The 27,060-nt window shown below is 49.7% G+C and overlaps 1 protein-coding gene across 1 annotated transcript in view; it reads right to left on the bottom strand.

Annotated features, from left to right (window-relative positions):
• LOC128845636 (unconventional myosin-X-like) overlaps window positions 1-19,262 on the bottom strand; it is a 253,086-nt gene extending 233,824 nt beyond the window's left edge. The window contains exon 1 of the mRNA XM_054044498.1: window positions 19,178-19,262. Within this exon, the coding sequence (XP_053900473.1) occupies window positions 19,178-19,198 (21 nt within the window). The 5' untranslated portion in view covers window positions 19,199-19,262. The remainder of the gene's footprint in view (window positions 1-19,177) is intronic.
• Between the last annotated feature and the right edge of the window lie 7,798 nt (window positions 19,263-27,060).

The following is a 27,060-nucleotide window of genomic DNA, read 5'->3' as shown; positions in this document are numbered from 1 at the left end:
TCTGCAGATCTAAAACCATAGCCCTTAGACTTCCCCACCGACCTCAGTGAGCACTAATGTAGATACCCAATGAGAGCACTGCTGATATTTCATGCATCTACTATGTATGTAAGGAAAGAGAGTGATCACATTATGAAGATTATGAAGGAAAGAAAGGTGATCAGGAACAGTCAACATGGATTCACCAAGGGCAAATAATGCCTGACCAACCTGATTGCCTTCTATGATGAGATAACTGGCTCTGTGGATATGGGGAAAGAAGTGGACTTTAGCAAAGCTTTTGATATGGTCTCCCACAGTATTCTTGCCAGCAAGTTAAAAAAGTATGGATTGGATGAATGGACTATAAGGTGGATAGAAAGCTGGCTAGACTGTCAGGCTCAACGGGTAGTGATCAACGGCTTGATGTCTAGTGGCAGCCAGTATCAAGCGGGATGCCCCAGGGGTATGTCCTGGGGCCAGTTTTGTTCAACAGCTTTATAAATGATCTGGATGATGGAATGGATTGCACCCTCAGCAAGTTTGCAGAGGACACTAAGCTGGGAGGAGAGGTAGATACTCTGGAGGGTAGGGATAGGGTCCAGAGTGACCTAGACAAATTGGAGGATTGGGCCAAAATAAATCTGATTGGGTTCAACAAGGACAAGTGCAGAGTCCTGCACTTAGGATGGAAGAATCCCGTGCACTGCTACAGACTAGGGACCGACTGGCTAGGCAGCAGTTCTGCAGAAAAGGACCTGGGGATTACAGTGGATGAGAAGCTGGATATGAGTCAGCAGTGTGCCCTTGTTGCCAAGAAGGCTAACAGCATATTGGGCTGCATTAGTAGGAGCATTGCCAGCAGATTGAGGGAAGTGATTATTCCCCTTTATTCGGCACTGGTGAGGCCACATCTGGATTACTGCGTCCAGTTTTGGGCCCCCCACAACAGAAAGGATGTGGACAAATTGAAGAGAGTCCAGCAGAGGGCAACAAAAATTATTAGGGGGCTGGGGCACATGACTTACGAGGAGAGGCTGAGGGAACTGGGCTTGTTTAGTCTGCAGAAGAGAAGAATGAAGGGGGATTTGAGAGCAGTTTTCCACTATCTGAAGGGGGGTTCCAAAGAGGATGGATCTAGACTGTTCTCAGTGGTACCAGGTAACAGAACAAGGAGCAATGGTCTCAAGTTGCAGTGGGGGAGGTCTAGGTTGGATATTAGGAAACACTATTTCACTAGGAGGGTGGTGAAGCATTGGAATGGGTTCCCTAGGGAGGTGGTGGAATCTCCATCCTTAGAGGTTTTTAAGGCCTGGTTTGACAAAGCTCTGGCTGGGATGATTTAGTTGGTGTTGGTCCTGCTTTGAGCAGGGGGTTGGACTAGATGACCTCTTGAGGTCTCTTCCAACCCTAATCTTCTATGATTCTAAGATCTGTTCAGTCTACTGTGGGCCACTGTTGAGTGGGCTTGGGAGATACTGCCACTTCTTCCCAGCCCCCAATCAAAAAGGAGCCAAATCCAAAGAAAGCTAATGGATTCCAGCAATGCACTTGAGATTCCTAAAGCGGAGACATGCTCAAGAAGCCCAATGAGACATATAAGCCTTCCAAGGGAAAGCCTATTACAGCAGACCCCAGTCTTCTGGAGCATGACTTCTGATGGCACAGTGAATTAGACGTTGGGTAAGTAATGTAGCCACTTTATCACGGCAGCATCATACGGAGCCAGCAAACACATCCATCCATCCACCGAGACGATACAGGAGGGCAGTCCATAACCAGATGGCACTGTGACAGGTTGGATCATAGAAACCCCCTTGGGGCTGCCAACTGATGTGCCAAGACTAATTCTGCCCCTGCTTTCCTGCCCTGCCAGCTTGGGACTCCAGCACCCTGTCTTGTTGAGCCAGACGTGCCCGTCTGCTCCAACACAGACCCAGGGTCTGAACCACGTGCCCCAAAGCTGCAGACTTAACTGAAAGCAGCTTACAGAAGTGTTCCTGTCTTTAACACTCAGATACCCAACTCCTAATGGGGTCTAAACCCCAAATAAATCAGTTTTACCCTGTATAAAGCTTATACAGGGTAAAACTCAAATTGTTAGCCCTCTATAACACTGATAGAGAGATATGCACAGCTGTTTGCCCCCCTCCAGGTATTAATACATACTCTGGGTTAATTAATAAGTAAAAAGTGATTTTATTAAATACAGAAAGTAGGATTTAAGTGGTTCCAATGTAGATCAATCTCTGATAATTTTCATATAACTTTACATTGTGCCTCTTCATATAACCTTGTGGTGGGTCTACCCACGTGTGACCTCTGTATCCTGGGACTTTGTATCAAAGCCTCATTTAGAAACTTTGCATTGCCCTTGGTATAATATTATAGCCCCTAAGGATAGAATAAGATAGAAGAAAAATTTCTTTTTGCTAGCAGTAGAACAAGAGCTCTCCCCCCCCCCCCCACTCTTAATCAATTGCCCTGTTGAATGAATGAGGTGTGGATGAGCAAGGCATGAAAGGTAGCACCTCCAGACAGCCTCAACTGTTGGAGAGGGGCTGGGAGCCAGACCCAAGAACAATAAAACGTGTCAAGTGGGCTCATTAAAGACAAGCAGACATACTGATGGCCTCGGGGGTTAGAAGCAAGCACCTTCTTTTGGAAACACCCTCTTTGCAGCATTGGAACAACACTCAAAAGAAAGCAGCACAAAGGACCAATGGACACAGACACAAAGTTTGAATCTGGTATAGATTTGCATAAGAGGAAAGCTGCTATAAAAGTGAGGTGTCTTGCAGAGGACCCCGGGTCTCGCATGGGAGCATCGATCCGGATCGGCAGAAGCCCGGCTCCACCCCCTCCCCCATCTAACTCACCTGGCCAGTGAAGTTAAGGGGAGCAACTAATTGGTAACAACAAGACGAAGTGTGTTTGTGTGTGTGTGTGAGTGTAAGTGTAATATATTATATGCATATGATACAGTGTTAATGAATACATGTATTACTAATAAATGTGGCGTTCTGCCTTATTCCCCCTGAAAAGATCCTGTGCAGTACTTTAAGTACAACACCAAGTAGTAGCAGACAGAACAAAGTGAATTACCAAGTAAAATAAAATAAAACACGCAAGTCTGAGTCTAATACGATAAGAAAACTGAGTACAGATAAAAACCTCACCCTTAGAGGAATTCCAGTAAGCTTCCTTTTATAGACTAGTCTCCTTCTAGTCTGGGTCCAGCAATTACTCACACCCCCTGTAGTTACTGTCCTTTGTTCCAGTTTCTTTCAGGTATCCTTGGGGGTGGAGAGGCTCTCTCTTTAGCCAGCTGAAGACAAAATGGAGGGGTCTCCCAGGGGTTTAAGTAGACTTTCTCTTGTGGGTGGAGACCCCCTCCTCTCTCCTATGCAAAGTCCAACTCTAAGATGGAGTTTAGCAGTCACATGGGCAAGTCACATGACCAAGTCACATGACCATGCATGACTGAGTTTCTTACCAGCCAAGCCACATTCCTAGGAAAGCTCCGATGTGGATTGGCATCTTCGAGTTCACTGTTGGCTTAAGTGGTTCTTGATTGGGCACATAATGTGCACACCCCTTTCTCAAGAAGCTGACCAAATGCTTTACTAAGGCTACTTCGAAATCAAGCAAGTATACAGCCAATATTCCTAACTTCAAGTACAAATGATACATGCATACAAATAGGAGGAATGTATTCAGTAGATCATAGCCTTTACATAGATGTGTTACATGGCACATCTAGCATAAAACATATTCCAGTTATATCATATATACATTCATAAGCATGTTCCCATGAAGGCTTATGGGATACACCGTCACAGGCACTCTGTTCTTGAGTTCCCAAGCAGCAGGACAGGGAGCCCAAGAAGCCCCAACAGAAAATATGTGAGTTAAACTGCCCATAAGCACAGCACATGCTGTTGTAATGAAGAAGGATCATTAAGAACATAAGAACGACCATACTGGGTCAGACCAAAGTCTGAAACCATCTGTTCTACATTCACCAGCACAGTGAGATAAGACAGCCTATCCAGGCCTGCCCTGTCTGAGGAGACAGGACCCAAATCAGATGACATCCCTTACTGGAATGCAAGCCAGGGTCCAAGCAAGAGGTGGCCCCACCAGCCTAAAGCATCCATTCGTGCCTGACCAGCCACCCAGTGTTCCAAAAACATCAACAAAAGCCATATTACCTCCCACCTGCTCTATCTCGTCTCTCCTCCACCTTGTGTCTGTCTGTCTAAACAGGAGGCGTGAATACCCTTCACGCATCAGCACAGAATAAAATTAATCCTCACCTTTTCATCAAAGAAAGGTTATTGTTGAAAATAAGAGTGATAGGTCTTCAAAAGGAGAGAGGCTTTAATAGGTTTTAATTAAGTTTGATTTGCATAATTACTCAATTTCAGTTTCCTGTAAATGCTTGAGGGATACGATAGAGGTCTATAAAATTGTGACTGGAGTGGAGAAAATAAAGAATAAAGAAGTGTTATTTACTCCTTCGCATAACACAAGAACCAGGGGTAAACCAATGCAATTAATAGGCAGCAGATTTAATACGTACAAAACGAAGTATTTCTTCACACATTGCACTATCAACCTGTGGAACTTTTTGCCAGGAGATGCTGTGAAGATCAAAACTATAACTGGGTTCAAAAAAGAACGAGATAGGTTCATGGGGGATAGGTCCATCAGTGGCTATTAGCCAAGATGGTCAGGGATACAACCCCATGCTCTGAGTGCCCCACACCTCTGATTGCCAGAAGCTGGGAGTGAACGACAGGGGATGGATCACTTGATGACTCCCTGCTCTGTACATTCCCTCTGAAGTATCTGGCATTGGCCGCTGTTTGAAGACAGGATACTGAGCTACATGGACCACTGGTCTGACCCAGTATGGCCATTCTTATGTTCTTGTTTTGATTTCTTGTTCTTTCTTGTGTTTGATCAAGAAACTTCCAACTTAAGAATTAATGTGTTTAGGTGTTTGCCAAGAAACTGAGTAACCCAAAGTCTCAGTAGGAAAAAAACTGAACCTTTGTATCACAGTTTTAATGCTGGACAGTGAAAGAGTTTAACATCTTAACTCTTTTGGCCCTTGTGATCAATACAACGCTGACTATCCTCTGGATATGACACTGAAGGGGGCTGTGTGTGGTCTCTGCTGAAAGCTAAGAACTAGCTGATTGTCATGGTTATTGCAAGATGTTTGTAAGGGAAACACTTTTAGAGCTGTGTATGCAGGATACTGTGTTCCAGATCTGCTGGGAGTGAAGCCTAGCACCTGAGGCAGGGAAGTCTGAGGCTGACCCAATCAACAGGAGAACAATGAGCACCCCTGGAGACAGCCTGTGTTTACTGTCTGGAGTAGACACAGGCTGGAGATTTACAAAGACAAACCAACCCCAGGAGAGGTCTCAGAAGAAGGGTCCATGGGCCAAGAGACAATAGCTTCTGATTGTATAAGAGAAGAAGAAATGGCCCGAGTGGTTCCTCATTCCAGAAGAGTGACTCTACCAGTGGAAGTTGTCTCATCAAGAATGGATCCCAGCTCTCTGAACTGGACAAGTGCTGCAAGAACTAACCAGTGGGTGAGAAATACCTTATCAGTCAGGAAAGGAACTTGTTAAGTCAAGGACAGGGGTTCTCAAACTTCATTGCACCACGACCCCCTTCTGACAACAAAAATTACTACATGACCCCAGAAGGGGAGACTGAAGTCTAAGCCCGCCTGAGCACCACTGCCCTGGGTGTGGGGGCCAAAGACCAAGACCATGGGCTTCAACCCCAGACAGGGGGCCTGTAACCTAAGCTCCACCGCAATGAGCTGAAGCCCTCGGGCTTTGGCCCCAGGAAGTCTAAACCAGCCCTGGCAACCCCATTAAAACAGGGTCGCGACCCACTTTGGGGTCCCGACACACAGTTTGAGAACCGCTGGTCTAGGACACAGATTGTGTTTTATGCTTTTCTTCTGTAACCTTATGTTTCCAAATCTTTTTACTGGCTTTTATTTGGATCTTTATCCCAAGCTCTGTTAAATAAACTTAATTTTGTTTTACTATAAACCTGCCTAACGGTCTTGTACTACGGAGTGTGTGTTGAGGTGAAACCAGTTACCTGGGCTGCACTATTTCTACAGAGGCAGCGGATTGGTGCACACTGCTAGTGCCCAGAAGACAAGGGACTGGGCACTCAGGTGTAACAAAATGGTATAAAAAATTGGGGGGGGGGGGTAAATTGCTAGCCTGCAGAGGGAAAGCGCCGGGCTCACAGCAGAGCAAATGTGTTGCCAGTAGTCACTGACTGGGAACAGTCTCCCATGGTGGGCACAGGCAAGACTCCCTCACACTGCAAGCAGGTGGTAGTAATTTACCCGACACCTCAGATAATCCCAAAAGCATCACAGAAAGCTAAGCCCAAGGAACCCAGACAGTGGGCATGGTCATATAGTAAATATCTATTCTGCACAAATCTGCTGTGAGCAGCACCTCGAGCACCACCCCCTTCCTTTTCCCACTCTGACCGCTGACCCCACACAGGTGGCTGAACTTTGTGACTTTGTCCTCACCCACAACTATTTCACATTTGGGGACAATATATACCTTCAAGTCAGCGGCACTGCTATGGGTACCCGCATGGCCCCACAATATGCCAACATTTTTATGGCTGACTTAGAACAACGCTTCCTTAGCTCTTGTCCCCTAACGCCCCTACTCTAATTACGCTACATTCAGGGCCTCAGGCACCAGCTTAACAAGCAGGTGCTTAGGGCGGCCAAGGGAGAGGGGCGGCACCTGCGGCAATTCGGGGACAGCAGGTCCCTCACTCCCTCTAGGAGCGAAGGACCTGCCGCTGAACTGCACCGCCGATCGCGGCTTTTTTTTTTTTTTTTTTTTTTTTTTTTTGCTTGGGGCGGCAGAAATGCTGGAGCCAGCCCTGGCTACATTGATGACATCTTCATCATCTGGACCCATGGAAAAGAAGCTCTTGAGGAATTTCACCATGATTTCAATCATTTCCATCCCACCATCAACCTCAGCCTAGATCAATCCACACAAGCGGTCCATTTTCTGGACACTACTGTGCTAATAAGCAATGGTCACATAAATACCACCCTATACCGGAAACCTACTGACCGCTACACTTACCTACATGCCTCCAGCTTTCATCCAGGACACACCACACGATCCATTGTCTACAGCCAAGCTCTAAGATACAATCACATTTTCTCCAATTCCTCAGACAGAGACAAGCACCTACAAGATCTCTATCAAGCATTCTTAAAACTACAATACCCACCTGCTGAAGTGAAAAAACAGATTGACAGAGCCAGACGAGTACCCAGAAGTCACCTCCTACAGGACAGGCCCAACAAAGAAAATAACAGAACACCACTAGCTGTCACCTTCAGCCCCCAACTAAAACCTCTCCAGCGCATCATCAAAGATCTACAACCTATCCTGAAAGATGATCCCTCACTCTCACAGATCTTGGGAGACAGACCTGTCCTCGCTTACAGACAACCCTCCAACCTGAAGCAAATACTCACCAGCAACCACACACCACTGAACAAAAACACTGACCCAGGAACCTATCCTTGCAACAAAGACTGATGCCAACTCTGTTCACATATCTATTCAAGTGACATCATCATAGGACCTAATCACATCAGCCATACCATCAGGGGCTCGTTCACCTGCACATCTACCAATGTGATATATGCCATCATGTGCCAGCAATGCCGCTCTGCCATGTACATTGGCCAAGTCTCTACGCAAAAGAATAAACGGACACAAATCTGACATCAGGAATCATAACATTCAAAAACCAGTAGGAGAACACTTTAACCTGTCTGGTCACTCAATAACAGGCCTGAGGGTGGCAATTTTGCAACAGAAAAGCTTCAGAAACAGACTCCAATGAGAAACTGCTGAACTCGAATTGATATGCAAACTAGATACAATCAACTTAGGCTTGAATAGAGACTGGGAATGGCTGAGACATTACAAACATTGAATCTATCTCCCCATGTAAATATTCTCACACTTCTTATCAAACTGTCTGTACTGGACAATCTTGATTATCACTTCAAAATGTTTTTTTCCCTCTTACTTAATTGGCCTCTCAGAGTTTTAATAATATATGGAGATATACCTATCTCATAGAACTGGAAGGGACCCTGACAGGTCATCAAGTCCAGCCCCCTGCCTTCACTAGCAGGACCAAGTACTGATTTTTGCCCCAGATCCCTAGGTGGCCCCCTCAAGGATTGAACTCACAACCGTTGGTTTAGCAGGCCAAGGGTTGGTCCTGGGGCCGGTTTTGTTCAATATCTTCATTAATGATCTGGAGAATGGCTTGGATTACACCCTCCGCCAAGTTTGCAAATGACACTAAATTGGGAGGAGTGGAAGATACTGTGGAGGGTAGGGATAGGATACAGAGGGACCTAGACAAATTAGACGATTGGGCCAAAAGAAATCTGATGAGGTTCAACAAGGACAAGTGCAAAGTCCTGCACTTAGGACGGAAGAATCCCATGCACTGCTACAGACTAGGGACTGAGTGGCTAGGCAGCAGTTCTGCAGAAAACGACCTAGGGGTTACGATGGACGAGAAGCTGGATATGAGTCAACAGTGTGCTCTTGTTGCCAAGAAGGCTAACGGCATTTTGGGCTGTATAAGTAGGAGCATTGCCAGCAGATCAAGGGATGTGATCATGCCCCTCTATTCCGCATTGGTGAGGCCTCATCTGGAGTACTGTGTCCAGTTTTGGGCCCCACACTACAAGAAGGATGTGGAAAAACTGGAGAGTCCAGCGGAGGGCAACAAACATGATTAGGGGGCTGGAGCACATGATTTATGACGAGAGGCTGAGAGAACTGGGATTATTTAGTCTGCAGAAGAGAAGAATGAGGGGGGATTTGATAGCTGCTTTCAACTACCTGAAAGGGGGTTCCAAAGAGGATGGATCTGGACTGTTCTCAGTAGTGGCAGATGACAGAACAAGGAATAATGGTCTCAAGTTGCAGTGGGGGAGGTTTAGATTGGATATTAGGAAAAGCTTTTTCACTAGGAGGGTGGTGAAGCACTGGAATGGGTTACCTAGGGAGGTGGTGGAATCTCCTTCCTTAGAGGTTTTTAAGGTCAGGCTTGACAAAGCCCTGGCTGGGATGATTTAGTTTGGGTTTTGGTCCTGCTTTTAGCAGGGGGTTTGACTAGATGACCTCCTGAGGTCCCTTCCAACCCTGATATTCTACGATTCTATGCTTTAGTCAAGCACAAGTTATTGTACTTGATTCTGGCGTAACTGGGTGAAACTGAATAGCCTGTGCTATACAGGAGGTCAGAGCAAATTATCCAATGGTCCCTTCTGGCCTTAAGCTCTATGAATCTAATCCTGCAATACCCTGTTTGAGGCGGGGTGAGCAGCACTGTTCACAGTATCCAGATGAGGCTGCACCACTGACTTATAGGTGGGATTATAATATTTTCCATATTATTCTCCTTCCTATTCATTAAGCATCCTAATATCTTGTTTGCTTTTCGACTGTAGGTCGAATCTTAGAGGTTAGAACCTTGTAAGATATATAAGTAGTTCAATTTTTATCCTCCAGTGTGTGTTACTTTCCTCCACAGGTGCATCCAATGTTACAAAGGAAATGCACTTCCTGCAATATTGTATTAGATCATTTACTGAGTAATATGCAATTGTGGCATGAAAGACCACACAGATGCACAAGAAGGCAGAGGGACATTTAAATCTGAATGTCCTGTTTTACAAGATTAAAGTTGTAACCTTAATATTACATTTAAATAGTTAACAAATTTTCTTTAAAATAAAGGGGATATACAAGAAACACAGTGCCCCATTGGCAATTAGCAAGTTAATAAGAGAGATGATGAGCAAAGCCTGAATTGTAAGAAATGGTTTGGTGAGATGAACTGGCAGCTGCAGACTGGCCCACAAGAGAGATGTGTTTTTCCTTGGAGGGCTTCCGTCCAAGAACTGAGCAGACCCAACCTATAGCTAAGCTTATAAGATCTGACAAGGTCACAGCTAATGGGAGTATGGCTGCAGACTGAAGCCCTGGGAAGAGAGTTGACAGGAATAGGAATCGAATCAGTGTAAGAGCCTTCTGCTCTGCAGCCCCTGCTGTCAGGAACAAGGCTCCCTGTCTTACCTGAAATGAGATGGAGAGTCACTCCCTTCTTCCCTTGCTGTGTCCCAACTTCTCCCTACCTCTCTTGCAGTTTATCACTGAAGAGCATTTTGTGGAGATTCACATAAACTGTAAGATTCTACACAGTAGAGATTTGCCTTGAAATACACATGCTTGCCCCAGTAATGCAGAGATCACCAAGGTCATTAATTGCATTCGTTTGTATTAGAAGATGTGGGTTTGGTTTTACTCATAACTTTCAAGTTGGGCATACAGAGTCCACTAGGTAATCCCCTCTCATGGTTACCTTTCCTCTTCCCCAATTCCATATATGTATTACTCTCTGGTTAGACTGTAAGCTCTGCAAGGCAACGACTGTCTCTTGCTATGTGTTTGTGCAACACCCACCACAATGGGGTTGTGATCCCAATTACAGCCTCCGGGTGCTACTGCAATATAAACAACAACAGTATTTGCCTCCATCCCATTGCACACTCTGCCACCAACACTGCTTGAACGAGGGACAGAAGTGTGGGATGCTTTAGGATAATGGCTACCTTGCAATACCTTCACCACCAAGATCTGGAGAACTGTGTTTTATGCAGCAATACTCCTGTCTCCATCTGACATGTAGCCAACTGGTTGAATGTAAAGACATGTTCACTGGCTTGTAACTACAGGACCCCTCCCTGCATGCTGGGCTGCTGTCTGCAGAAGGTGCTTCTGGGAACAGTTCTAGGACCTTGGAAAGTGTGGCTCAGAATAGATCAAATTGTTCCCTGTGAACTAGAGCAAGGACTTCAGAGCCTCTCCTAGGGGAGATCTGAGGATTCCCTGCCACACCAAACCTCCTCCTCCGCACAACAGCCCCCCCACACACACACCCCTATAGCAGGAAGGTGCAGAATCTCTGAGTCGCTTCTCCTTCCAAGGCATTTCCTAGCCCAGCAGCTGTTAACACATGGGTGCTCTGCTCACTATTATCTGGAGTGACAGGATATCACATGAGGTCAATGTCAACAAAGTCAGAGTTAACTAACCATTCCCTTTTCTCACCCAGGGAAGAACCAATCACAACAGATAAGGCTCAGTGGGTCCCTCCTGTGCCTCTGGCTACCATCCATCATCTCTCATGGATTCTACCTTACCTGAATTGGGGGGAGAAGGGGTGGGAAGACAGCTGAAGCAGAATTTCTAATTGAATATGTCCGACCAATGACCAAGTCACTTCTTTAATTACCAAGGTGTCTCCCTGCAGTAGCAGGGGATTGGATTCAATGATGTAGGAGGTCACCTCCAGTCCTACATAGAAAGGAGCCAGCATTAACCAGGCCCACTGAATTAAGTGGCGCAGTGAGCCAGCAAGTTTATCACTGCATCATCCCAGCTGAATGCTGCAAAAAAAAGCCTTTTAGCCTGTGATAAGTCCTCTGCTGGAGTCAGCTTGTGAGAGCCGTTTGCCTGACCCCTGTTCCAAACTCTCAGTCTGCTCAAATAACTGGCGAACCAGAGGGGGCTGGACTCATCAGATACGTGGGTCATCGTGACCTGCTTGGCCCATTTTCCTATGCTCATGCAGCTCCAGTACAGCCTCCTGTGAGGGCAAATAAGCCAAGACTCTCTTGCTTTAAGGGGACAAGGAGAGATGCCCCTAAAACGCTGACACGTCCCAGCCTACCAGCAGCCGCATGAATACAAAGAGCTTGTCTACATGGGGATAGTCCGGAAAGTTCAGACAAATCCACTAAAGGTGTGACATTAACACGCCTAAGGTAAAGTGCATTAAGCCTGTGTGGGTTTAACCCACACTCTCATTCAGAAATAACACCACCTGGCTCCTGTGCAGCGTTCTTCATCAACAGCTCTCCAGGTGCTTTACACAGAAAGTCAGTGTCATTGTCCTTATTTTACAGATAGGGAAACTGAGGCACTAGGAGGTTAAAGTGATTTACCCAAGATCATCCAGCAGGCCAGTGGCAGAGCTGGGAACAGAGTCCAGGTCCCAGCATCTCAGGCCAAGGTTCTAGCCACTACGAAACACTGCCTTAGTGCACTGTAGTTTAATACTCCTTCCAGTGAGCTAAGGCCACATGACTTCTGAACGGAAGCATCCACACAGGGGTTAAATTAGGGTGACCAGATGTCCCGATTTTATAGGGACAGTCCTGATTTTGGGTCTTTTTCTTATATAGGTTCCTATTACCCCCCAGTCCCCGTCCCGATTTTTCACACTTGCTCTCTGGTCACCCTAGGTTAAATGCAATTTAAATTCACACCTTTAATTTATTCGTCTTAACTTTCCTGAATGTTTCTGTGCAGAAAAGCCCTAAGAGGAACATGTCAGTGACTGCAACAGATGCTGCTCATCAGTACAGACTGACCCTGGGACTAACTCAGCGACCATCACTTGACTGCAAAGAACAGAAGAGGGAAGGGCACAGTGTCTCCTTTAACCCCAGCCCTGACATTCCTGCTCCTCCAGGGGAGTCAGAGAACGAGTCACATCCTCTGGGTCTCACCCACATCCGGCCCACATGCCAGACACGCAGAGAAAGCAGAGTCCATCACCACTCCCTGCAGTGCTGGTCCGCCTGAGCCCCTCCCCCTCACAGTCTGGGCATGGAGCACACTGCAGCAGCAGTGCAGGAAGGCAGCAAAGTGAAGACACCATTTCAGCTCCTCTCTGTAGCCACATTATGCCACTAATGTACAGATCCTAAACCCTGGGTCTGGCTGACCTGTGCTTGGCATATGACTGGGGGGAGGAGGCGGCAAAGGCAGCCGTGCACCAGTTCTCTGCTCTCCTGATCCCCCAGAAACACTGGGGGGTGATTTGGCCCTTGCTCTAAATCAGGGGTCGGCAACCTTTCAGAAGTGGTGTGCCGAGTCTTCATTTATTCACTCTGATTTAAGGTTTTGCGTGATAGTAATACATTTTAACGTTTTTAGAAGGTCTCTTTCTAGAAGTCTATAATATATAACTAAACTATTGTTGTATGTAAAGTAAATAAGGTTTTTAAAATATTTAAGAAGCTTCATTTAAAATTAAATTAAAATGCAGAGCCCCCCCTCGACCAGTGGCCAGGACCTGGGCAGTGTGAGTGCCCCTGAAAATCAGCTCTCGTGCCGCCTTTGGCACGCATGCCATAGGTTGCCTACCCCTGCTCTAAATTAAGGTAGCTTCCAGGTAGCTCTACTTTACAACCATCTGCAGTAGGCCTCCAAAGGGCCATCACAGGAGCCAGGGATCACCAGAGCGCAGTGCAGTCTGTCCAGAGCGCAGTGCAGTCTGTCCACCTCCCCCTCCATGGCTCCCTATCCCAGGAGGCAGTAAGAGGCATGATGAAGAGCTGGCTACACTATCTCTACACCACCCAGTGGTTTCTCACCATAAGCAATTCCCAGCTGGCCAGCTAGACCTACTCTATGTAAGGCTGCTTTGCACCACTGGGGCAGAGGAAGCCACCTTAAAAATAAATATAAATAAATAAATTAATGGAGATATCTTATCTCCTAGAACTGGAAGGAACCTTGAAAGGTCATCGAGTCCAGCCCCCTGCCTTCACTAGCAGGACTAAGTACTGATTTTTGCCCCAGATCCCTAAGTGGCCCCCTCAAGGATTGAACTCACAACCCTGGGTTTAGCAGGCCAATGCGCAAACCCCTGAGCTATCCCTCCCCCTAACCTTATCATGGTGGAGGCCCTAGCCCATAATCTTTGGGATCAGTTTACAAAGGATCCAGCTGGTTCTTCCTCTCTGGAATGTTGCATTGCCCTGTGCTTATCACATGGTGTTTACACTGAATGCCTTGGAGACCAGCAAGGACACGGGGCTTTAAGTTATCCAATGTGAGAGGTGACCATCCCCGTACCTCCTCAGATCAATAGAGCCCTGTGGACACAAAATTTATACCCACATCTGATCTGCGATCCGCAAACATGGTCCATGGATATAAACTGGATATCCGCAGATTTGCAGGGCTCTAGATATAAAATTTGTATCCGCATCCGATCTGCAAACATGGTCCATGGATACCTGCATTCGTGAATATCCACAGACGATTCTGCAGATATCTACAACTATAAAGCGGATACCTACAGATTTGCAGGGCTCTATAGATCAATTCCCTGGGATAGATTCCACCCCTCCTGCAGCATAAATGGGGTGGAGTTGCCCCCTGTGAAAATCCCAGTGCAGTGCAGCACCGGACTCCAACCCAGCCCCCCACACAATGCCCAGCACATCAGAGGAGTGGGTGAAGACAGCAGAGTTGCCAGAGCGCAGAGCTCCAGCTGTTCTGGTCTGTGGGGAAGGGTACAAGCCACATTCACACACACACAGCGTGTTTCCTGTGAGTGCAGGTCAGAGTCTGGCCCTTGTCTAAGAGACGAGTTTGCCCTCGTTCCCTAACCTCCTTCACCTTGTCTCCACTAGGATCTTTCATCACAATTCCCTGCAGCTGCAATGGGGGAAGCTGTAGCATAGCCGAGGCTCAGGCATTTTCACAACCATGTCCCCAAGCCCATGTACGCAGCAAATGGCTCTGTCTACTTGGGGTCGCATACATACTGAGACAGGCCAGGTTAGGCAGATGCTGACTGGCTGGGTCCAGCTGAGAGGCGAAGAGCTGACAGAGACACACATTTAGAGGATGCTGGGATTCCCCGCTTCAACCTCCCAATTCTGGACAAATTGGAGAAATGGTCTGAGTTAAACAGGATGAAGTTTAACAAAGACAAATGCAAAGTGCTCCACTTAGGAAGGAAAAATCAATTTCACACATACAGAATGGGAAAAGACTGTCTAGGAAGGAGTACGGCAGAAAGGGATCTAGGGGTTATAGTGGACCACAAGCTAAATATGAGTCAACAGTGTGATGCTGTTGCAAAAAAAGCAAACATGATTCAGGGATGTATTAACAGGTGTGTTGTGAGCAAGACACGAGAAGTCATTCTTCCGCTCTACTCTGCTCTGGTTAGGCCTCAGCTGGAGTATTGTGTCCAGTTCTGGGCGCCGCATTTTAAAAAAGATGTGGAGAAATTGGAAAGGGTCCAAAGAAGAGCAACAAGAACGATTAAAGGTCTTGAGAACATGACCTATGAAGGAAGGCTGAAAGAATTGGGTTTGTTTAGTTTGGAAAAGAGAAGACTGAGAGGGGACATGATAGCAGTTTTCAGGTATCTAAAAGGGTGTCATAAGGAGGAGGGAGAGAACTTGTTCACCTTAGCCTCTAAGGATAGAACCAGAAACAATGGGTTTAAACTGCAGCAAGGGAGGTCTAGGTTGGACATTAGGAAAAAGTTCCTAACTGTCAGGGTGGTTAAACACTGGAACAAATTGCCTAGGGAGGTTGTGGAATCTCCGTCTCTGGAGATATTTAAGAGTAGGTTAGATAAATGTCTATCAGGGATGGTCTAGACAGTATTTGGTCCTGCCATGCGGGCAGGGGACTGGACTCGATGACCTCTCGAGGTCCCTTCCAGTCCTATAATCTATGAATCTATGAATCTATGAATCCATTTAGCCTCTTCCCCAGTCAGCATGTCAAGCTCCTCGGTGGCTGGTCCTGCTGTTGAGAGGGTAGGAATTTCCCAGCAGCCAAGGGGGTGGAAAAGAGGCTTTGATCAAGGCGCCCCCACCGCAGATAGTGAGTTCCATCTAATTAGATGCAGACACTACAGGCTCCCAGTAGCATTAGTTAATCAGCTAATGGATGCAGCAGCCCCTGGCCATGTGCTCTGCAGAGAGACCCTGGGGGCAGAGGCCCCCCACCAGGAATCTGGGAAAACATCTGTTCTGATAAAGACAGCGAAGTGGGAGAGGGGACAGGACTAAGCCCGTTAACTCAGCTGCTCCGTCTAACCACTGTCAAGGGAGAACTCCCTCAAGTCTGGCAGGACCAGTGGTTCCCACTTTACCTAGTGCGAGGGAGGGACCCAGCAAGCAGACACAGGGTTTAATGGCCTGAAACCAATGCAGGGTGGGAAACTTCCAGTATGAATCCCGGAGAACCGAACTGAAGATCAGCTCACCCAGAGGCGGAGACCCCTAGCAGGAGGCTCACAGAGTTCAGCTATATGCTCCCTTCACTGGATGGAGGCTGCCATGCCCAAGCAATGCAGACCTCTGGTGCCATCTCCAGTGATCAGGAAGGGGAGGGAGCCACTTGCAAACACCGAACATCCTTCACCAAAGGAAGTCCTTGGTCTAGGCTCAAAATGCAGATTCACTGGCCTCTAGGGTGCCAGTCACTGCAGTAGCTAGGCACCCTTACACACAGGCCTCGATTTCCTATTGGACTATGGGGAAGCCTTGCTTGCAGGCTCATTAGGGGTTCGCAAAGCATTTGAGAGGCCCAATGAAGAGAGCTGTGACAAGGGAGTAAAGGACTGGTGTGCCTGTCTAGTGGGTGTGAGTGTGATAACGCGGGAGTCCGAGCCATCTGCTGGCACAAAGGTAACTGGGCAACAGCACTGTGGAGAGGCAGGGGAATCACAGACAGGCGCCACTGTGCTGCACACTCCCACACAGTGTCAAAACTCAGCTTCGGGCCTGTGCCACATGCAGACAGCAGAGCTGCAACACGAACATACAGGGCCAAACAGAAGCAGGAGGAAGCCTGGGCTGCCAGAGCTCCCTTAGGGGGAGTAAACAGACATGCTAGCAGTCCCTGGGTACCCACGGCTCTGACACAGCGAATCCCTCTCTCCCAATGAGCTCCTTCACCCTGAACTAGGAGAACTAAATGAATTTGGAGCTCAGCCTCTCTCAGCAGTTCCCCCAGCATCTATTGCTGCCTACAGGGCTTCTGCAGGCCTCACTAGACTGTCACCTGAGGGGAAAGACCCAAACAGCCCCTCCCACCCACAAACAAAACCCAAATCCCTTCACTTCCCCTCTCAGCATCTGCACATTCCAAATTAAAAGTGAGACCCCAGATCCACCCAGCAAGGGCACCTGCACTGTGGGCTATTCCTTCAAACAAGGGGCAGGGCACAGAGACAGGGTGGGGGAAGGGGTAGCAAACTCCACGAGCTGCTCCATGCTGGGTGTGAACCACAACCCCCAGAACCTCCCATTAAGTGTGGGGAACAGTTACCTGCCACGGTGCTATTGTTACAAACATACACTTTGCGGCTCTGGACTGCTCTGCCAGGGCACAGGGCATGGAGGGTCAGATACACTGGGCAAGACCATCAAGCCCATGTCCTGCATCCAGCAGCAACTAACACCAAATGCTTCAGAGGAAGGCAAGACTCCCACAATGCATCTGGCCAAATGTGCCATGCTTCCCATTGGGTGACTTCTCCCTAGATCCTGAGGGGCTAAGCTGACAGTCTAAGGCAGGAGGTCTGACTCCCCATCTCGATTGCAAATACTGCAACTGCCGATGGTGCTGTTATCAACAGGCACGTAGCACCCACCCCACTCTCACCCTCCTGGTACCCCACACCCTCCACAGCTGCTAACATCACCGTGGGCTCTGACCCTTTTCCCCCAGTGAAGAATCTATGCTGGGCAGCTGCTACAGTGCCCCACACTTTGCAGCGTGGATGCACATTGCCCTAGACACACCAGGACTGTTGGAGGATGCCCACACTACACCATTCAGCCCAGCAGTCATGGCAGGCCACTGAGCATACTCACATGATGCCACGGGGAGTGGCGGTGTTACTGAGACCTGTCAAAATTGTGACCTAGAGCCTCCACTAGTTGGTTGTTTAGATAATGAACACAGAAACGGTCAGACCAATGGTCCGTCCAGCCCAGCAGCCTGTCTCCAACTGCAGCAGGTGCTCCAAAGGGACAGAGCAGAGCAGTTTATCAAGTGATCCATCCCCTGTCATCCAGTCCCAGCATCTGGCAGTCAGAGGCTAAGGACACTCAGAGCATGGGGTTGCCTCCCTGCCCATCTTGGCTAATAGCCATTGATTGACCTGTCCTCCATGAACTCATCTAGTTCTTATTTGAACCCTGTTATAGTTTTGGCCTTCACAACATCCCCTGGCAAAGAGTTCCATAGGCTGTGAGACTCATGTGAAGAAGAACTTCTTTTTGTTTGTTTTAACCCTGCTGCCTATTAATTTCATTGGGTGACCCCTAGCTCTTATGTTATGTAAAGGGGTAAATAACAGTTCCTTATTTACTTGCTCCACACCAGTCATGTTTTTATAGGCCTCTATCATATAGCTCCAGGGCTCAGTGGCCCTTTGGGCAGAAGCCGTGCCTCCCCCCGTGGCTCCCCAGCAGTCTGCTGGCACTGCCGCACTGCAAACCAGAGCCTCTTAGCCTTACTGATGACCACGATCAGACTCCTGAACTGACACACACAGTAAGATACTTTCCCAGCCCCAAAGAAACTCCAGGCAAAGGATTCCCATCCCCAGAACATGACTCTGGCCGGCTATACAGCAAATCTCTTGGCTGGCTCCACATCACGGGGAAGCTGAGTGTTTCCTCTGGTTAGTTCTGCATTTACTGGCCCTGAGTCTGCAAGACCTCTTGGTTCTCGTTCTGGGGCAGTGGGCGCAGGAGGCTGTCGTTTCTCACTAGAGTCTGGACCGGGACTTTACCCTCCCAACACACTCACACACGCTTTGCAGCAAGTCTTAGGCTGGTTTTTGCAGCCGCCCCTCAGCTGTGGAATCCGCCCAGCCCCTAACCGGCTCCGAGGCGCTGCTCCAAGCCTTTCCCAGCGCTGCACGATGCAGCAGAGCCGGGCTGAGGGGAGTTTGATGCTGCAGGAGGGCAGGAGGGGCTGGAACCGGTTATTCGGGGCTGCGGCTGCCCACGCGCTGCAACAAGAGCTCGGGGGTCTGGGCAGGACCCGGCAACTCCGAGGGGAGATTGCCCCGCCGCAGCGAGAGGGGAGCGAGGGAGCTCAGCCTCGGCCCCTGGGGGGTGGCTTCTCTTCCCCAGTTGGGGGGAGGCCGGTGTGGGGCCAGGTTTCCCCGCACCCCATAAGCATGGCCCCGCTGCCCCTCAGACCCCCCGAAACTCGGCGCTTCCTACCTCTCGGAAGAAGTTTTCCATTTGCAGCTCTCCCGCCTGGTCCCCGGAGCCGGGTGTCTGTCCGGGCGCAGCCCAGGGGCAGGAAAGGCTGGAAGCCTCAGAGCCGGAGCGGGGCGGCCACGGGCAGCTGCTGTCTGGAGCTCACGGCCCCATCCTCGGCTCGCGGCGGGCGGGCGGGCAGCGCGTGTCCGCGTGAGGCGCAGCGCGTGTCCGTGGATTGCACAGCACGTGCCCGTGGATTGCGCAGCGCGTGTCCGCGTGAGGCGCAGCGCGTGTCCGTGGATTGCACAGCACGTGCCCGTGGATTGCGCAGCGCCCCGGCGGCCGAGCAGAGGCCCAGTCCCGCGTCAGGCCCCGAGGTGTCACGCGGGAAGCGGCCCCAGCCCACGCGCGCCGGGTCTGAGCCGCCCGCGGGACCCGCACTCAGCAGCCCCCGGCTGGCTCCGCCCCGCGCCGCCTCATTGGGACCGAGCGCGGCGGGCGGCACCTCCCTGCCCAGAGCAGCGCCGGGCACCGAGCCCCCTGGTCCCCCCCACCCCCACCCGCGAGCCGGAGCTCGGCCCGGCCCCCAGTCCCCTAAGCTCTGCCTGCGGGCTCGCCGGGGCGCAGGCACGGGAGCTGGGCCAGGGCTGGGCTCGAGCGGCACCTGCTAGAACCAGGGGTCCTGGGAGCCCAGCCCCAAAGCTGGGCAAAGCCCCGGCGGTGGTGGCACAAGCCCCAGGCGGGCTTGGAAACGCTGGGCCAGGGAGCGCCGCTCCCAGCCGGCAGGACAGGACAGTGAGTCTCGTCTCCCCCCACACACACACTTCTCCGGCAGCGGGGCAGGGAACGTGGCCTGGAGGCAAATGAGTGATCATAGGTGCTGGAACAGGGGGTGCTGCCGCACCCCCTGGCTTGAAGTGGTTTCCATTATATCCAGGGGTCACAGTTTGGTTCAGTGGCTCTCAGCACCCCCCTCACCCCCCCCCCCCCACACATTGTTCCAGCACCAATGTGAGTGATGGGTGCACCTTGGGGGGAGAATGCTGCACTGGAGCCATCTGGAAACCTAGAGACACACACACACACACACACACATAGTGCCCCTTAGACTGCAAGCTCGGCAAGGGAGCTTCTGTCTCTGTCTGGGCAGCACCCAGCATAATGGGGCCCACTCCTGTTCCATGCCTCTGGGCACTGCCCCACCATCAACACCTAATACTAATGCAGCCTGTGCGGACACAAGCATATGGACAAACACACAGAGGCATTGGCACTTGATACGCACTTTTCCTACACACACAGGACTCCTGCACAGAGCTAGGTGCCAACGATTTCTAGTTTGATTCACAGAGATTTTGTTTCACTATATTTACTCATTTAAATTAGGCTTTAAGAATTGACAAATGGCTTTAGTGAAATAACAACCTTCTGGGGCCAAAAAGGAACTAGAGAAGGAGAGAGGAATGGGATGGGGGAGGGGTGTGAGAGGAGGATACTGATAATGGCTATGCAGACAAGGATGCTCATCTACTACTCCTGTCTTGCTCCTTCCATCTCTTCCCTGTCCACACCTGTATCCTGCTGCTCAGCGATAAACACCATCCCCTTCCCTCACCCACACCAACTCCTCGCCCTACATCACACACACCTTTAGAAAGAGACTACAAGCTTTTAAAGGCATGAATATCGGTGGCCATATTATGCTCCAGGGCCACGGGACACCTAGATCTTGCACACCACACCCACCAAGTGCTTTACCAAAGAGATATTTGAGAAGTGCTTCTGGATCACTTGGTCAGGTGGGTAGTGGGCTCATTTGAACACATTTTAATATAGCCAAACGCAAGGTCATACATCTAGGAACAAAGAACATAAGTCACACTTACAAGATGGAAAGCAGTGGTACAGGAAAGGACTTATCGTGGTAAATAACCAATTGAACTTTCTCTTACAGTGCAATGCTGCAGCTAAGAAAGCAAATGCAATCCTTGAATCTATAAGCAGGGGAATATCGAGTAAGAGCAGGGAGGTGTTATCTCTGTATATAGCATTAATGAGACTGATACTGGGATACTGAGTTCTGGTGTCCACACTCTAACAAGGATGTTTAAAAATGGGAATGGGTTAAAAAAAAAAAGCTATCAGAAGGATTCAAGGTCTTGAAAACTTGCCTTCTAGTGAGAGACTAAAGAAGCTAAAGTTTATCTATGAGAAGATTAAGAGGTGACTCAGTCTGTAAATACCTACATCAGGAGGAGATTTCGGATAGGAGAGGGATCTTTAATCTATTAGACAAAGAAATAAGATCCAGTGGCTAGGAACTGAAGTGAGACAAATTCAGACTAAATATAAGGCACACATTTTTTAACAGTGAGGATAGTTAACCATTTGAGCAATTTATCAGCGCATGTGGTGATTGTCCATTACCTGAAGTCATATGGCCTGTGTTCTGTGGGAGGTCAGACTAAGGTGATCATAATGGTCCCTTCTGGCCTTAAAATCTATTAAGCTAAACAGAGATAGTTTAAACATCAAGATTGTTAGGGCCAGTAATTTATGTTGGACCAGAGCTAAAGACAAGTGCTGCATCCCACTGGAAAGGAAGGATTAGCAGCCCCTCTACCATTGGATGAAGCACCTGTTTCTAACCTGACAATTTCAGAGATTCTGGATCTCAGACCAGTCACTTGTCCAGAACTGAATATTGCCAGTGTTCGGCTGCAGGTCAATGGAGTTGGGGCAGGATGGGGAGGAGGGTAGAAACAAATTTGTGGCAAGTTTTTAAAAACAAAATGGCAAGTGCCTGTCCTGAGGTCTGGAACGTGAGAAGCAGTCCTGGCCTAGATGGGTTAGTGGGCAGAGCCGGGGTGAAGCAGTCAGAATTGCATGACAAATGCATTGCCACCACCAGCTACTGCAAAGCCAACACTAGAGAGTGAAACACTGTGTGTGTCTGCTCCATGGTACGTAGTGCTCCATTGGACACCCCAACCTCTCCAGAGCATCATTTCCCAAGCTTTTCCCTGATTCGTCCAGGCACCTCAAAGAGGCAGGACAAAGGGTGGGGTGCACTGACTGTAAGCGCTGCTTGGGCAGATCTGGGCAGGAGGGTCTCTTCATGACTCTTTGGCAGTACATGTACAGCTTGCAGTGCCAGAAGAGTATTAAACTGAAAGAGCATCTGAGCTGTCCCTGTGGCAGCCAACCCAGGATGAGAACAAGCCATGAGACAGATTTCAGAGTAGCAGCCGTGTTAGTCTGTATCAGCAAAAAGAACAAGGATCCTTGTGGCACCTTAGAGACTAACAAATGTATTTGAGCATAAGCTCTCGTGGGCTAAAACCCACTTAATCGGATGCATGCAGTGGAAAATACAGTAGGAAGATATATATATATGTACATGGAGAACATGAAAAAATGGATGTTGCCATACCCACTATAACGAGAGTGATCAATTAAGGTGGGCTGTTATCAGCAGGAGAAAAAAAAGCCTTTTGTAATGATAATCAGGATGGCCCATTTCCAACAATTGACAAGAAGGTGTGAGTAATAGTAGGGGAAAAAATAAGCATGGGGAAATAGTTTTACTTTGTGTAATGACCCATCCACTCCCAGTCTTTATTCAAGCCTAATTTAATGGTGTCCAGAGGGTCCCAATGTCATTCCTCAGGATCAGAGTCAAAGGAAGGAACCTGGCAAAGGGAGGACACAACTCAGGTGTGAAAGGGATGTGGGTCAGTCACTGAGAAAGGCTGAAAAGAGATTGAACCGTGGGGCCCACAGGCTGCTGCATGTACCTTTAAGTCAAGTCTGGGAATCTTCCCTGCTCCAGGCTGTGGAGCCCTCCCCACAGCCAGGAGAGGCAGAGGCAGCAGAGTGAGTCAGTTTCCTGCTGTGAGGCTTTAACAAGCAGCAAATGTCAATGAGTGAGACTGGCAGGGACTAGCAGGGGCAGGAATTCCTCCTGGAAATGAGACAACCCCATTTTCCTCTGCCACGGGGCTGGCACAAGGCAGGGAAGGAGAGTGGTTGGGAGCGAGGCCAGCCTGGGCACTCCCACTGCAGGAGGATTAATGTCTGCACCGCAGGATCTCTCATTGTGACACTTCAGTTCTGCAGCCCACCTGCCCTTGATCCATTGCCCGCACTCAGGAGGGGGCTCCCCCATGGATGGAATAGCCAGCGGGGAGGGCTGCAGGTCAGGATTGAGGGGCATTGTGAGGAACTTGCACATCACTTGCCTGCTTCGGGCTGGCTCTAGGCTGTGCTGGGAATTACTGTATTGTAAAATTTGCCACACTAGCAGTAGCAGCAGCTCCTCTTTGACATTGAGGGAAGCGATCCATTCCTGTGAGCAGGGGCCAGCCCCCCGCCTGAGAGGAGAAGCCAGGAGGTCCCTGGTCACTGACCTGATCAGCACTTCAAAGGGCAGAGTGGGCTCCTATTTCCTGCCTCTCTGAAGTGAGATTGCCCTCTAATCTGTGGGATGATGTCACTGGGGTGAGCCAGCCGTGGGGGAGGGGAGGATGCAACACACAAGGAGATGCCGCCTGGGGCACTGGGAGGCAGGGGAGGAGGAGATGTGTGTGTCTGCATTACATCTCTCTGGCTGCAACATAAATCCAGCCCGGCTTCCTGCCTTATCATGGGCACAAAATCTCTGCTTTCAGAGAGCAGAGACAGCCCAGGAACAACCTTCCCTGATGCAGGAGCCAGGGGACTTCCTGAGAAGGGTCTGCCACCAATGCAGCCTGTCTCTGCCCACCCCGGGGGAACATACAGCACATGCAAAGAGCAACTCTGCAGCCAGAGGCTGGCAGGAAGTGACTGCAGCAAGACACAGGCTCACGCACACGCGTGGAGGGAATCATGCACACAGGGGTGCAGAGGGACACATGCCCAGACACCAGAGACACTGACACAGGAGTCACATACCAGGCCCTGTGTTCAGTCTGTCCTGACCTCAGGCACGAAGCACTGCAGCAGGGAATGATGCACTGGGACTGCCTTTCATTTCCAGGGTTCAGTCCATCTAGTGCTTGGGTATGAGGATGTTTCTAGCCACAGCTCTTCTCCTCCCACATTCCCAAGGTCAAAGGTCAGAAGAGACCCACCCCACAGTCCACAGGACTTCAGCTCTGGGCCTAATAGGCCCTGACTGTACTTCGATTAGCTGGGGTAGTCAATTATTTTTTGCCAAGGTCCAAATTTCTTGGTCAAGGTACGGTCAAGGTCCAGACTTCAGAGAAAATAATAATAAAAACCCAACAATGACAATAAGTAAATAAAAAGATTTTGGGGTGCGTTCGAAAGCGTCTGGCAGTCCGGCTTTGGCCGTGGTCCACCTACTGCCTGCCCCTGGCTTAGGGTGACCTCCTGCCTGTCCCGGGGGGTGCCTGATGCATCCAATCAAGAGCTAACGTGCTGAGCATTAAGCCGATGCTGCCACCCATGCAAGGTGGTCTGTGCAGTGTACACTGGGAGCTCTTAACAAAATCAGTCTGGGCCTGTCTTTTCCAGCCAATGGCCTTTCTTTCCTTGAAATGTTGGTAGTTGCCTCCTGCCCCACCCTGCACCCCAGACCAGCTGGACTCCTGGCCTCTGCCTGCCCATTCCTCACCCTTCACTGCTTCCTCTGTCCTCGCCTGCCCCACCCCCATCCCTAACGAGCCATTCCCTTTCTCTGCAATGTAAGGATGATGGATTGATATTGCACAGGCGCTGCTGTTGTTCTGGGGCGTGTAGGCTGCTCTGGGGCCCTGGGGCCTTTTGAAGGAATTAGCACTGATTCCTCAGAGACAGGATCGTGTTCACATCAGATGTGTCCTCGCTCCAGAGGAATGAGATTAGGGTGGCTGAAGAGGCTTTCACGGGCTGACGTCAGGCACGGCCGCACCTGCTCCCATTGATGGGGAGGAAGGACGGGAACTGCCTGATGGAGTTCTTAATTTCCCAGCAAGGAGGGTCCTGGGCAGCTCCCAGGAAACCATCCCCAAGCTGGTAGAGAGGGGAAAGATTATTCACAAGGAGCTGCCCCTCAGCCAATGGGGCCAACTTCAATGGGGATTCACTCAGGCTATGCCACCCCCCCCCCCCCACAGGGATTCACTCAGGCTCTGACACCCCCAACCCCCACAATAGGTATTCACTCAGGCACCCGCACAGCACCCCCTTTCCCCACAGGGATTCACTCAGGCACCGCCCCCCCACAACAGGGATTCATTCAGGCACCTTCACTGCACCCCACCCCCCCAACAGGGATTCACTCCAGTACCAGCACTGCCCCCCCACCCTGCAACAAGGATTAACTCATGCACCCGCACTGCACTCACCCCCATACAGGGATTCACACAGCACAGCACCGACCCCCACCCCCCAAACAGGGACTCACTCAGGTACCAGCACCGCCCCCCCATCTGCAACAGAGATTCACTCAGGCACCCTGGTCCCACCTCCTCACTGAGTGTCACTAGAGTGGTGCAATCCCACCCTGCGCCAGGGCAGCAGGACTGTAACAAGGAGGATATCTGCACTCCTTGAACTACACTGATTTGATTATGCTGGTGCAATGTATCTAGACAAGGCGAAATGTGCCAACTAGCTGTAGCCACCACTCTGCAGCTCAGAACGATAAGCTGCCCTCTCCATTTACACTCCCTGTACCAGACTGACATTGGGAGCAGCCAGGCCCTTGGGGAACGTTGCATGGAACGTACACCAACGTGTTGCTGCGCAGATGCTCTGGGGCAACATCTCTTATGGCTCCGCAGCACCTGCCCAGAACACTCCCTCATTTCCCCGTTCCTGCCAGTTACATCTCCCTGGTCCACTCTAAACAATCGCTCTCCTTCCCTGGGGGTGACACACTGGGTCAGCTCAACGGTCCACCTAGCTCAGTATCCTGTCTTCTGACAGTGGCCAGTGCCAGGTGCTTCCTAGGGAATGAACAGAACAGGTAACATCAAGTGATCCATCCCCTGTCGTCCACTCCCAGCTTCTGGCTGTGATGTTCCCCTGTTCCCCTGGTGTTATCCGAACTGGTTATCTGCTCGGTCACTCCAATCCTCGACTCTGGGAGCCAGCCTGACCCTGCTCTGCTGTGAGAACCCCACTCCTGGGCTGTTCACGCACAGCCTCTGGCATGTCAGCTACTCCCAGCTACGTGAGTGAGCACTTTTGGCCAGCCGCTGCTTGGATTGTGCAACCGAATGACACTAGCCATTATCTCCGGTCCCTGACAACTCTGGGAACCTCCGTCTTACAGTATCCAGTTATGCCCACTGGACGCTGCAAGCTTATATGAGTTCATCAATTTAACAAAGAAATTGATATGTCCCAGGCTTGTTCTCCCAAGGAGAATCTCTGACACGCTTCAAACCAAACGCACTGCTTCAGGTAGAATAAACAAACAGATTTATTAACTACAAAAGATCGATTTTAAGTGATTATAAATCAAAGCACAAGAAGTCAGATTTGTTCAAATGAAATAAAAGCAAAACACATTCTAAGCTGATCTTAACACTTTCAATGCCCTTACAAACTTAGATGCTTCTCACCACAGGCTGGCTGATTGCCCTTCAGCCAGGCTTTCCCCTTTGATCAGCGCTTCAGTCGCTTGGTGGTGGTGCCTGTAGATGGAGGTGGAAGAGAGGAAGAGCATGGCAAACATCTCTCCCTTTTATCATGTTCTTTCTTCCCTCTTGGCTTTGCCCCCCCCCCTTCAGGGTCAGGTGAGCATTACCTCATTGCAGTCCCAAATTGACCAAAGGAAGGGGTGTGAGTCACTCAAGAGTCCAACAGATCCTTTGTTGCTACCTAGGCCAGTGTCCTTTGTTCCTGTGAGGCTGGGCTGGGTTTGTCCCATACTGCCCTGATGAGGTGTGAACTGCCCCTCTGCTCCT

Source organism: Malaclemys terrapin, chromosome 11 (assembly GCF_027887155.1).
Source record: "Malaclemys terrapin pileata isolate rMalTer1 chromosome 11, rMalTer1.hap1, whole genome shotgun sequence".
Taxonomy (NCBI): Eukaryota; Metazoa; Chordata; order Testudines; family Emydidae; genus Malaclemys; species Malaclemys terrapin.
This window is presented reverse-complemented; position numbering and strand designations above follow the sequence as displayed.